The sequence below is a fragment of the Musa acuminata genome, chromosome BXJ3-6, assembly GCF_036884655.1.
Source record: "Musa acuminata AAA Group cultivar baxijiao chromosome BXJ3-6, Cavendish_Baxijiao_AAA, whole genome shotgun sequence".
In the NCBI taxonomy this organism is placed as follows: domain Eukaryota; kingdom Viridiplantae; phylum Streptophyta; class Magnoliopsida; order Zingiberales; family Musaceae; genus Musa; species Musa acuminata.
This window is the reverse complement of record NC_088354.1, coordinates 9,792,674-9,805,343: the sequence shown is the minus strand read 5'-3', so window position 1 is coordinate 9,805,343 and position 12,670 is coordinate 9,792,674. Positions and strand designations below refer to the sequence as shown.

The following is a 12,670-nucleotide window of genomic DNA, read 5'->3' as shown; positions in this document are numbered from 1 at the left end:
CGAGAGCTATTGAGTGTCGATAGAGGATTATCCACTCTCAGTGTCATGAGAGCAATATCTCATGTGTTCTTACTAAGACAAATCCCTAGCTAGGGTCATTCGGATTGAGAGAGAAAGAGTTATCCGGGAGAATTCGATTAGAGCGAGACGTGAGTAGAAACCATATGAGTCTGACAACACCATGCTCGGTAAACGATCTGTAGGATATTAGATGGATGAGGAACTATAGATACACGGTTACTGAGGACAGACAGGTCCAATGGATTGGATTCCTTGTATCGTTTGGGGACTGCGACATAGTGGCATAATACGTCCGTAGTCGATGAGTCAAGTTAATTATTATGGAGATAATAATTCACTGAGCCAAAAGGAGTTCTGATAGGTATGACTCACAGCCAGCTCAATATTGGGCCTAAAGGGTCACACACATATGGTAGGCATTGCGATGAGTAGAAGTTCGGATATGAGATATCCGCTAGAGCTCCTATCTTATTGGATATCCAATAAGCCCCTGAATTATTGGATCCTATGAATGAGATCCAATAATAGCTCATGAGAGATTATTGGATAGAGATCCACTAATTTAAGAGACTTGGATAGTTGGATGGAGATTCAATACCCAATAGGGATGAATCCATTAGGGTTAAGTTGACAGGGGACCTCTATAAATATGAGAGAACTAGTGGTTCATAGGCTAGAGCTTTTTGGTTGCCTCTCCTATTCTCCTCCCCCTCTCTACCTCAAAGTAGGCCTAGAGTTTTGAAGAGCATCGTCACAACCCTGCTATGTGGATCACCGCTAGAGAGGAGGGTGCTTGATCTCCTTCACCCTCTCCTAGAGATCTATATAGATTTAAAGATATACGATCTCCCTAGGTAACATAATCTGTTTTAAATTCATAATTTTTGCGCATCAATCTTCGCACGAAACTGAACACAACTTTGGGAATTTGGGGATTTTATTCTTCTGTTATTCCGCTGCACATGTGATGTCACCCCCCAAGATTTTCCAATAGTTAATTTCAAAATGACATATAGATAGGGGGAGTTTAGTTAAAACTAAATCATCAATTAGTTATCATCATAAAAAAGGGAGAGATTGTTGAATCCTGAATTTTGATGATGAAATCAATTGACAAATTTATAAACTAATAAACATTTAAGATAAGTGATGTAGGAAAAACTTCAATCATGGACTTGAACCATCGAATGACAAATCGTTGAAGTAGGAGAATCTGATGTTGGACCGGAGAGCATCATGTCAGAGATTGGATATTAGGCCGGAGGATTGGTCGATATGCCAAAAGATGGACTTCGTACCATGAGTTTGGACATCGGGCTGGAAGGATCGGGTATTACGCCAAGAAGATTGGATGTTGTGAGAGGTCAATATATCGATGGATTGGGCAATACGTTAAAGGAAAGAACGATGTGCCGAAGGTTTGGACGAAGTGCTAGATGAACAGATAACATATCGGACAACGTGTTGAAGGCTTCATGATTGTAATTAGAGTTGTTTATAGTTTAATTGAGTTGGTTTTGGGTGTAACCATGCCAAGTTGATTAGGAGTCTATTAGGCTTGAACTAGGGTTAAATTGGGCCAGTTAAAAGGCTAATTTAGTGACAAGGGGTTGGGTTGGGCGGTGGTACCGCCAAGCCCAAGTGATGGTACTGCTAGAGCTCGAGTTCCCAATCTATCAAGCGATGGTACCGCTAGACTGTCAAGTGGTAGTACCATCTAGGCAGGCGATGGTACCGCCATAACCCTAGTTCTCAGGCTTTGTTAGGCGATAGTACCGCTAGTACTCGAAAACTCGAGGATTTAAAATTTTGCCTTTATTTTTTAAACCATTTGGAGTCTATAAATACTCCACTCGTGATTACTTGGCAAAGTGTAAAAACTTATGATTTTAAGTGTATAAACTCTATTAAAAAGTGTTGAGCCTCTTCCTCCTTAAGTTTAGAAGTCATTCTAAGGGAGGTGTGAGGTCTTCTTGTAAAAAAGATTCTTTCCTAAACCTGTGAAAATGCCTCGAGGAAAGAGGAATCGAGAGTAGACATAGGTTAGGACGATCAAACTAATATAAATCGATTTATTTTTTTTATACTTTTTCTTACTATTACTAACTGATTTGGTTACTCATTATTCTTACTCACGTTCTAAATTAAATGTATTTTCGATACGAATTTATCGATTGAATTTTTAAATTAAAATTTTATTTCGAAAGCACTAATGACCATCCTGATAGGGGCAACATGCGGGCAACGTGTTATACCTTATCACAATCGAGAACCTCCATCAAAGCAGTGCCCGAAAGAAAACTATCGATCAAACCATCACTTGTGGCATCAACGAATCCTGATCCGATGAGGTTGGCATGTCCAGCAATGATTGCCCTGCGCCAGAGGAGTACATGCTCCCAAAGCTACTGACCGACCTGAGATTTACCGTCATCGAGATCTCACTGAATGATCGATCATCGAATGGCCTCCTATTCGAAGTCTTCGGCCTCCAAGACCGAGCAATGTGATCCTTTGCCTCCACACCCAACCTTCAACTTGAACTCGGTAAACTAGCCAGAAAAAGAAGAAAACTCACTTTGATATATAGAATCCACAAACATGACCAAGACTCGACAATCATAAATCAGAAGAGAATTCATCAAACGAAGCAAGAAAAAATTCGACAAAGATGAGGATGGGATCGAACCTAGGAGTCTCGAGATGCCGACAGAGAACGACTAGAGGAAGTGGAGGAGGTTGCGATCAAATGATGAGGGAGAGAGAGAGAGAGATGAGAAATCGTAATGGAGGTGGGTATTTATATGGGAGAGGTGTACCAATCTTGCTCCCTCTTTCTCGTGTTCCTTACTTGAGCGAGACAGGTGATCTTCGTTTGAGAAATTAACAATGATGAGTACACTGGCGAAGCCAGATTCTCCAAGCGGTCAGATATATACATGATGTGGTAGGTCCAAGTTAGGCATTAACTCATGAAGCTATATGTTATGAAATGAGCATATGATAGTTATTAGCTTGAATATATTCTTCACTTGTTCGTATGAAATGAGCATATGATATTTATGTATACGGATTAGAACCAAATCCGTGGAGAAGGAAGAATTAACAGTTTGGTTGGAATATGTGCTAGATTTCAGCCATGCAACCTGTTAGCGAACAAATATGCCATGGCCGATGAATCTACCTGACTAGGTCTACGGATCGATGTCGAGAGTCTACTGTGAGGTGATCTGGATGAAGAGGTGGTCGGGCCCTCGAAAGGGAGTGTTGTTTGGCATTGGTCGGGATCAGGACTGATTAACAACTCCACACTATCGGGCCACTGGCGCTCTCGTGCCGAGTTCCTCGCCGTCAACGAGGGGTCGCCCTCCTGTAAAAATGGCCTTCGTCGGGTGGTCCCCGGCTGTGGCCCCTCCGATAAGTAAGTTAGTAATGAGATGGATTGCTTTTCTTTTTCCCTTTTGTTTTTGTGCCTCCCCTTTAGCCGAACGTCAGTTACGGTTTTATACTATGGCATGAGGGTTGATGACATCCGATTTGAGGTCTTTATGTCACATAGGGTGGCACGGGGAAACGGTCGCACAAGAATCAGTAGTTTAATGATTGATGTCACGAATGAAAGATGGTTGGGTGCTGTGCGCGCAGGATAACATCATACAGTTGGCGAATAAATTATTGATGAGGAGTCTCCAGCTTGCTTATCCAATTTATACTGCCTCATAGCAACCTAAATGTCACTGCTTATTCCTCATTTCTTAATTTGATGTTTAATCAAATCTTGATCCGCGTTGCTTTGGACCACGATGACAATTTGGGACTGTCGACGACATGGGACCCAGGAATGGTTATTGGACCAGGCCGAGCTAAACCAGGCTTTGAGATTATTTCAATAACGCATCAAGGCCCATATATATATATATATATATATATATATATATATATATATATATATATATATATATATATATATATATATATATATATATATATATATGCGTGTGTGTATATATATATATATATATAGAGCAAGAGAGAGTAAGAGAAAGCGACTACTTCCTTATAAGAGAGAGTAAGAGAGGAAGAGAGCCAAATTAATTAGAAGAGAAAGTTGTCATTTCAAAAGATAATGTCGTCATTCATTTCTGGTGCTTTCATCTCCCATGCATTTAGTTCTGAAACCTTCACGTCTTCTGCACCATTGTTGAACACGAACATATGAGCTTCTTGTCCGATCGCTATGCTGGGATAAACTCTTGACGTGATGCAAGTCTTGCCTCCTTCCCCAAAGCTCTCCACCACGGAGTGATCAATCTTTAACAGAACAAAGCAAGATGAATAAACCTATAAAAACAAAAAGAAAAATGCGATGCCTAAATTCCAACATACCAAGCTTCTAAGAGATATCTTGTTTGTCTTTTCGATATCGACATCGACAAAGCCGGCAAAAGTAGGTTTGTATATCATTTCCCTCTTAGATGACCTGCTCATACAAAACGAATGAATGAATGAATGAATGAATTCAGTGTTCGACAACCAAAGATCAGATACTACTATCATATGATTCAACTTCATAAGTTTATGCCACGGTATATGCAAACACATTGATGAGTTTAGTATAAATCTTTTTTGTGGGCACATAATAGATGGAAAAATTATCGGCATAAATGAAACAAACCTAGTAGGATCATGGCACATGAGGACCACGTGGTTGTCTTGAGCTTTGAAGATCCTGAAGAAGACAGCAGTAGCCTCTTCTTGGTCGGCTGAAGCCAAAACCAGGAGTCCAAATGGGCCAACCCCACCCTTTGTTTTTGCCGTCATTTTGGCACACAGTGCTTGAGCATCAGTGGCATAAAGTGGATCGAATGCCTCGGCATTTTCTAGGCTTCCAACCTCGAATGTTACCTCCACATCAGCCTGTGGTAGCGAGTCAAGAAATTAAGATTTAAAAATCTTCAAATCTGACAAGGAAGTATACTGAGATTATAATAATCTCAAGTCACCAACTTGCCTGCGCTGTCAGTATGTTCTTGACTTCAAAAGAAGTACCACTCGGGATGTTTCTGTTCTTGACGGACCCGTGCTTGTGTCTGAGCGTTTCCAACTCCTCGATCGGCCATTGAACGAGTTGCCTACCGTTGCTATCGAGCCACACAGCTCTTGGAATCGCCTACGTGCAAAAGTCGGTCATCGTAGGACGAGTAAGCACGAACCACCTGAACTCGAATGTTAGAAGAAGACTCACCTGAACTCCCGCCCAACCCTTGTCCTTGTCGGCATTAGCACTGTCCGATTCATTGGCCCACCCCCACAAAATCCTCCGTTTCTTCGCAGGATCGTAGAACGACTTGGACGCATAAAAGTTGCCATAGTCATACCTCAGCCCATTACGATTATCCGTAGAGTTAGCATCCGGTATGTACTTATCCGCCTTAGGGTAGTACGTGCCCAACGTGTAGTAGTCGAATCGCGTCTCGTCCAGGCTAACCTTAAAGACGTGCTTGACCCCAGCACCCACTTCGCCGGTGTCCAACCCTTGGTTCCCCTCCAAGGCCACCGGGTACACGTCCGGGCACTCCCACATCCCGGTGCCCTTGGCCGAGTGCAGCGGGTGGCGCGCCTTGGTCCACTTGACGAAATCCTTGCTCTTGTACAAGACGGCCACGCCCCTGCTCCCTCTCCTGGTGCCTATCACCAGAGACCAGTGCTGGTCGTGGGGCGTATACCACGCCGTGGTCGGATCACGGAACGCGCTCGCGTTGACGGCGGAATCCGACGGGTCGATCACGGGGTTGTGGTCCGGCTTAGTCCATTCGCGCAGGTAGGGATCGGATAAGTTGCTGGGGAAGGCGATGTTTTGGATCTGTCGTTTCTGAGGGTCGATGCCTGTGTACACTATCACGGGCTTGTCGCCGGGGAGGATGGTTGCGGAGCCGGACCAGCACCCGTAGATGTCGAATGGCTGGGACGGGTAGATCGCAGGGTCGAGCGCCTTCCAGTTGATCATGTCGGCCGAGACCGAGTGGGCCCACACGATGTTGCCCCACACCGAGCCGTAGGGGTTGTACTGGTAGAACAGGTGGTAGATGCCCTTGTAGTACAGAGGCCCTGAAACAATCGTGGAGTAGGGTTGGTTTGAGTCTTCATCACGGGGAGGGGGAGGGGGAGGGGGAGGGGGAGGAGAAGTTATATTTTGCACGTCGAACGCGGAAGGGGTTATAGGAGGAACTTACCATTTGGATCTGCTTGCCACGGCCGGTGAAGGTGTCGATGGTGACGACGTTCGGAAAGGAAAAGAAACGTGGTGAGTAAACGGTGCAAAACAATAATGCTGAAATATTTTCTTTTTTTTTTTTATACGAAGGACGGTTTGTTTCATCGGAGAGCGACAAAACGACGTGAAGAGTTGAGAAACTACCGTTGATCCAATGTCTAGGGGGACGGAAATGGTATACGGGCTTCAGTTCATCGTTGACCAAGGTAGGTGATATGGATTGCAGGTCTTCATACACCACATGAGATGCCTCCATGGAACAGAAGCACCAACAAACCACACAAGCCACAGCCAGCGATAAACCTGAAGATCCCATTATTAAAACCTAGTGAAAAAAGAAAACGCCGATAAAAGAATATGACCGATAGGAGGATGCAAAGGAGTTTATATAGGCAGATGAAAAAGGATAACTATTTTTTCTTGTGTGGATCAAAATGTTCGAGGAAGAAAATTATCTTCCTAATCTTATCAGTTATGGAAACGGATAATATAATTATGATTAAAAGTGATGTGGCCCTTTTTTTTTGGTAGCAGGAGTTGTCTGTCTATAAAAATAGAGTTCCTTCCATAAAATAAGGTATGGACGTTCCATCTTTTTCCATGTTTAGGACTTATGATTCCGAAATATGTGCAGCTCCACCAAAAATCTTGCAGTTTCAAGTATACTACTGGCACTCCCTAACTCCCCTCACCACCACGGAAATAACACCTAAGTAAAAGTTCGGAAACCACCTATTCCCTGCGGTCGCCAATAAGATATCACGTCGCCTGTCTTGACTTCCCGAAATGGGCCCATGAGACCCACTCCTCATTGATCCCGCATATGAGAAAGAGAACATGAGTCCATATTAATGGTCGGCGACATGGCTCGACTTCACCAACCTTCCCTTCTAGATGAACGACGAAGGGACTATGCTCTACCTGACCCAAAGATGCAAGGAAGTCAAATCAGAGGTATCACCTCGACAATCCCCAAGCGCCACCCTTAGTGACACATGCCGGTAAGTCGCCCGCATTAAATGCCTTTGCCACGTAGGGTAAGGGTGGATTTAACGAAGTCCCGTCTACTCCATCCAGCGCCCAAGTATAAAAATCAAGCCTCGGGCCAAGCTAGGGCAAGCGAACAAGAACTCTTCGGTCTCTCACTTACATTGTTAACCTCCCTCTTCGTCTCTCTGACTTAAGCATCATAAGGTTGTGCCAGGATGCCCCTGACGCAAATCAATTTTGTAGGACCCCCGACGCTATCCGGAGATATGACCAGGAGGCGATCCAATAGCAAGGACATCCTAGCTTTCCAACTCGACTCCCCATACAAGAGTTAGATTGTACCCGATTAACCACCTCCCCCAACAATCTCCCTACAAAAGATCGTCGTGCCAATCCTCCGCGTTTGCAAGGATGAGTCATCAAGAAGGACCTACACCTTTGATAGCGTACCAACTGTGCCGACTCACCGGTCGTCGATTTTTGTGTGTCAACATTCTGACACTAGAAGGAGAGCCAAATGTTGCAGGAACATCCTTCTGAGACCTCCCAATGGGCATTTCACTGAAGAGGTCTCGGCCTCCCGGCAAACTGATGCAGATCCCATAGAGCAAGCTTTTGCACGCTATAGGCACCTGCTCAATGACCTAGGACTTCCCCCTTAGGGCCGAGCACAGACTCCCTGCTCATCCCATTGGAGGCGTTCTTAGACCTTACTTAGCAGGGTCGGGTTTTTATCGGCATGATGCAAGCCATTGCCCTACTCCTCCCCCAATTGGCAAAGTTGATGATCCCAGTGCAGTGGCACGCCCTTCAGCTAGGAATCATGCATACTCCCTCGCGAAGCTTGTCCGGCGAGTCCTCTCCTAACTCCCCAAGGATCTCCTCGGTCAGGGGCGATGAACCACGCTGCTCAGCACTTCGCCGACCGCACCCAAACCCTGTCAAAATTCGAGGCTCAATCGACTGACTCCTAGGAAGACTTGATGAAGACATAACTCCAAACCGTGAACCAATGACTGGGCGAGGTTCAGTGGGAGTTTTAGTATTCCCATAGTGAACCTGATGCACCCTATATTTCCCCCTTTATCCAAAGGATCCAAGAAGAGCCCATCCCGGCTGGCATTTGCCTCCCTAACCTGGAAACCTTTGATGGCAGCTTCGACCCCGCGGAGCACACTACCCCATTCTGGGGCCAGATGTTTTTGTTCGGCACTTTGGACACTCTGATGTACTAGATGTTCCTTACAATGCTAATGGGATTAGCCTGAAAATGGTATAGTCATCTAAAACCCCTCTCAATTTATTTCTTTTACCAGCTCGCCAAAGAGTTCGAGCTCCACTTCCTCGTTAAAATGAAGATGAGCCTTATGTATATAGGAAGGTAAGTGGGAGCGCTATCACCTTCTTGGTGTTATATGTGGATGACATCCTGATCGTTGGGAATGATATAGGAATGCTATCTATAGTAAAGGCTTAGTTATCTAGACTCTTCTCCGTTAAGGACTTGGGGATTCAGATCTATAGAGATAGATCCAAGATGATGCTTGGCTTGTCCCGATCCAGGTACATAGACACCATTGTCAAAAGGTATGGCATTAAAAATACCAAGAGAGGTCTGGTACCGATGAAATATGAGATATCGGTACGACTTGAAATGGGGCAATGTGCTCCTTTAAGGGCCCCCTTACCCTGCGTGGCGGAGGAATTTAATGACTCATCCTTGCAAACGCGGAGGATTGGCACGATGATCTTGTGTAGGGAGATTGTCGGGGGAGGTGGTTCATCGGGTACGGTCTAACTCTCTTATGGTGGAGTCGGGTTGGAAAGCTGGGATGTCCTTGCTATTGGATCGCCTCCTGGTCGTATCTCCGGATGGCGTCGGGGGTCCTGCAAAATTGATTTGCGTCGGGGGCGTCCTGGCTCAACCTTATGATGCTTAAGTCAGAGAGACGAAGAGGGAGGCTAACAATATAAGTGAGAGAGTGAAGAGCTCTTGCTTGCTCGCCCTAGCTTGGCTCGGGGCTTGACTTTTATACTTGGGCGCTGGATGGAGTAGACGGGACTTCGTTAAATTCCTCCTTACCCTACGTGGCAGAGGCATTTAATGCGGGCAGAGGCATTTAATGTGTCACTAAGGGTGGCGCTTGGGGATTGTCGAGGTAGAGCATAGTCCCTTCGTCGTTCGTCTAAAAGGGAAGGTTGGTGAAGTCGAGCCATATCGCCGACAATTAATACGGAGTCATGTTCTCTTTCTCATCTACGGGATTAATGCGGGAAGTCAAGGCAGGCAACGTGATATCTTACTAGCGACCGTAGAGAATAGGTAGTTTCCGAACATTTACTTAGGTGTTACTTATGTGGTGGTGAGGGGAGTTAGGGAATGCCTGGAGTATCATTGAAAAAGCTATATTTTGGTGGAGCTGCACATATTTCGGAATCATAAGTCCTAAACATGGAAAAAGATGGAACGTCCATACCTTATTTTATGGAAGGAACTCTATTTTTATAGACAGACAACTCCTGCTACCAAAAAAAAAGGGCCACATCACTTTTAATCATAATTATATTATCCGTTTCCATAACTGATAAGATTAGGAAGATAATTTTCTTCCTCGAACATTTTGATCCACACAAGAAAAAATAGTTATCCTTTTTCATCTGCCTATATAAACTCCTTTGCATCCTCCTATCGGTCATATTCTTTTATCGGCGTTTTCTTTTTTCACTAGGTTTTAATAATGGGATCTTCAGGTTTATCGCTGGCTGTGGCTTGTGTGGTTTGTTGGTGCTTCTGTTCCATGGAGGCATCTCATGTGGTGTATGAAGACCTGCAATCCATATCACCTACCTTGGTCAACGATGAACTGAAGCCCGTATACCATTTCCGTCCCCCTAGACATTGGATCAACGGTAGTTTCTCAACTCTTCACGTCGTTTTGTCGCTCTCCGATGAAACAAACCGTCCTTCGTATAAAAAAAAAAAAGAAAATATTTCAGCATTATTGTTTTGCACCGTTTACTCACCACGTTTCTTTTCCTTTCCGAACGTCGTCACCATCGACACCTTCACCGGCCGTGGCAAGCAGATCCAAATGGTAAGTTCCTCCTATAGCCCGTTCCGCGTTCGACGTGCAAAATATAACTTCACCTCCACCTCCCCCTCCCCCTCCCCGTGATGAAGACTCAAACCAACCCTACTCCACGATTGTTTCAGGGCCTCTGTACTACAAGGGCATCTACCACCTGTTCTACCAGTACAACCCCTACGGCTCGGTGTGGGGCAACATCGTGTGGGCCCACTCGGTCTCGGCCGACATGATCAACTGGAAGGCGCTCGACCCTGCGATCTACCCGTCCCAGCCATTCGACATCTACGGGTGCTGGTCCGGCTCCGCAACCATCCTCCCCGGCGACAAGCCCGTGATAGTGTACACAGGCATCGACCCTCAGAAACGACAGATCCAAAACATCGCCTTCCCCAGCAACTTATCCGATCCCTACCTGCGCGAATGGACTAAGCCGGACCACAACCCCGTGATCGACCCGTCGGATTCCGCCGTCAACGCGAGCGCGTTCCGTGATCCGACCACGGCGTGGTATACGCCCCACGACCAGCACTGGTCTCTGGTGATAGGCACCAGGAGAGGGAGCAGGGGCGTGGCCGTCTTGTACAAGAGCAAGGATTTCGTCAAGTGGACCAAGGCGCGCCACCCGCTGCACTCGGCCAAGGGCACCGGGATGTGGGAGTGCCCGGACGTGTACCCGGTGGCCTTGGAGGGGAACCAAGGGTTGGACACCGGCGAAGTGGGTGCTGGGGTCAAGCACGTCTTTAAGGTTAGCCTGGACGAGACGCGATTCGACTACTACACGTTGGGCACGTACTACCCTAAGGCGGATAAGTACATACCGGATGCTAACTCTACGGATAATCGTAATGGGCTGAGGTATGACTATGGCAACTTTTATGCGTCCAAGTCGTTCTACGATCCTGCGAAGAAACGGAGGATTTTGTGGGGGTGGGCCAATGAATCGGACAGTGCTAATGCCGACAAGGACAAGGGTTGGGCGGGAGTTCAGGTGAGTCTTCTTCTAACATTCGAGTTCAGGTGGTTCGTGCTTACTCGTCCTACGATGACCGACTTTTGCACGTAGGCGATTCCAAGAGCTGTGTGGCTCGATAGCAACGGTAGGCAACTCGTTCAATGGCCGATCGAGGAGTTGGAAACGCTCAGACACAAGCACGGGTCCGTCAAGAACAGAAACATCCCGAGTGGTACTTCTTTTGAAGTCAAGAACATACTGACAGCGCAGGCAAGTTGGTGACTTGAGATTATTATAATCTCAGTATACTTCCTTGTCAGATTTGAAGATTTTTAAATCTTAATTTCTTGACTCGCTACCACAGGCTGATGTGGAGGTAACATTCGAGGTTGGAAGCCTAGAAAATGCCGAGGCATTCGATCCACTTTATGCCACTGATGCTCAAGCACTGTGTGCCAAAATGACGGCAAAAACAAAGGGTGGGGTTGGCCCATTTGGACTCCTGGTTTTGGCTTCAGCCGACCAAGAAGAGGCTACTGCTGTCTTCTTCAGGATCTTCAAAGCTCAAGACAAGCACGTGGTCCTCATGTGCCATGATCCTACTAGGTTTGTTTCATTTATGCCGATAATTTTTCCATCTATTATGTGCCCACAAAAAAGATTTATACTAAACTCATCAATGTGTTTGCATATACCGTGGCATAAACTTATGAAGTTGAATCATATGATAGTAGTATCTGATCTTTGGTTGTCGAACACTGAATTCATTCATTCATTCATTCATTCGTTTTGTATGAGCAGGTCATCTAAGAGGGAAATGATATACAAACCTACTTTTGCCGGCTTTGTCGATGTCGATATTGAAAAGACAAACAAGATATCTCTTAGAAGCTTGGTATGTTGGAATTTAGGCATCGCATTTTTCTTTTTGTTTTTATAGGTTTATTCATCTCGCTTTGTTCTGTTAAAGATTGATCACTCGGTGGTGGAGAGCTTTGGGGAAGGAGGCAAGACTTGCATCACGTCAAGAGTTTATCCCAGCATTGCGATCGGACAAGAAGCTCATATGTTCGTGTTCAACAATGGTGCAGAAGACGTGAAGGTTTCAGAACTAAATGCATGGGAGATGAAAGCACCAGAAATGAATGACGACATTATCTTTTGAAATGACAACTTTCTCTTCTAATTAATTACATGTGCTTTTTGGGATGTTCTCGGCGCAACTAAATGAAAGACACAACGACCACAAAGTAAATAAAAAATTCGATACAAGATAGAGCGATCAATAAAGTAAATCAAGAATCCATCAAAGATAAAGCGATTCACAAAGTAAATCACCGTGGT

At 45.4% G+C, this 12,670-nt stretch overlaps 2 protein-coding genes across 2 annotated transcripts; one reads left to right on the top strand and one right to left on the bottom strand.

The window, feature by feature from the left end:
* Positions 1-4,098: 4,098 nt before the first annotated feature.
* On the bottom strand, positions 4,099-6,633 carry LOC135639913 (beta-fructofuranosidase, insoluble isoenzyme 3-like). The gene is made up of 7 exons (XM_065153919.1): positions 6,440-6,633; positions 6,255-6,263; positions 5,267-6,129; positions 5,033-5,191; positions 4,697-4,938; positions 4,408-4,501; positions 4,099-4,332 (listed from the first exon to the last, which is right to left on the bottom strand). Exons 1-7 carry the CDS (start codon positions 6,609-6,611, stop codon positions 4,138-4,140), a joined length of 1,734 nt encoding a protein of 577 aa, XP_065009991.1. The 5' UTR covers positions 6,612-6,633; the 3' UTR covers positions 4,099-4,137.
* A 3,368-nt stretch (positions 6,634-10,001) lies between these two features.
* On the top strand, positions 10,002-12,556 carry LOC103975097 (beta-fructofuranosidase, insoluble isoenzyme 3). Its single transcript, XM_009390009.3, has 7 exons — positions 10,002-10,195; positions 10,372-10,380; positions 10,500-11,362; positions 11,438-11,596; positions 11,691-11,932; positions 12,128-12,221; positions 12,297-12,556. Exons 1-7 carry the CDS (start codon positions 10,024-10,026, stop codon positions 12,489-12,491), a joined length of 1,734 nt encoding a protein of 577 aa, XP_009388284.3. The 5' UTR covers positions 10,002-10,023; the 3' UTR covers positions 12,492-12,556.
* Positions 12,557-12,670: the final 114 nt, after the last annotated feature.

What these genes read in the sequence shown, in the direction of transcription:
- LOC135639913 (XM_065153919.1), bottom strand. Translation starts at nt 6,611, where the DNA reads ATGGGATCTTCAGGTTTATCGCTGGCTGTGGCTTGTGTGGTTTGTTGG. An exon ending in AGAACATACTGACAGCGCAG is followed by an intron (nt 4,939 to 5,032) that starts GCAAGTTGGTGA and finishes TCGCTACCACAG; the next exon opens with GCTGATGTGGAGGTAACATT. An exon ending in ATGTGCCATGATCCTACTAG is followed by an intron (nt 4,502 to 4,696) that starts GTTTGTTTCATT and finishes TTGTATGAGCAG; the next exon opens with GTCATCTAAGAGGGAAATGA.
- LOC103975097 (XM_009390009.3), top strand. Translation starts at nt 10,024, where the DNA reads ATGGGATCTTCAGGTTTATCGCTGGCTGTGGCTTGTGTGGTTTGTTGG. An exon ending in ATGTGCCATGATCCTACTAG is followed by an intron (nt 11,933 to 12,127) that starts GTTTGTTTCATT and finishes TTGTATGAGCAG; the next exon opens with GTCATCTAAGAGGGAAATGA. An exon ending in AGATATCTCTTAGAAGCTTG is followed by an intron (nt 12,222 to 12,296) that starts GTATGTTGGAAT and finishes GTTCTGTTAAAG; the next exon opens with ATTGATCACTCGGTGGTGGA.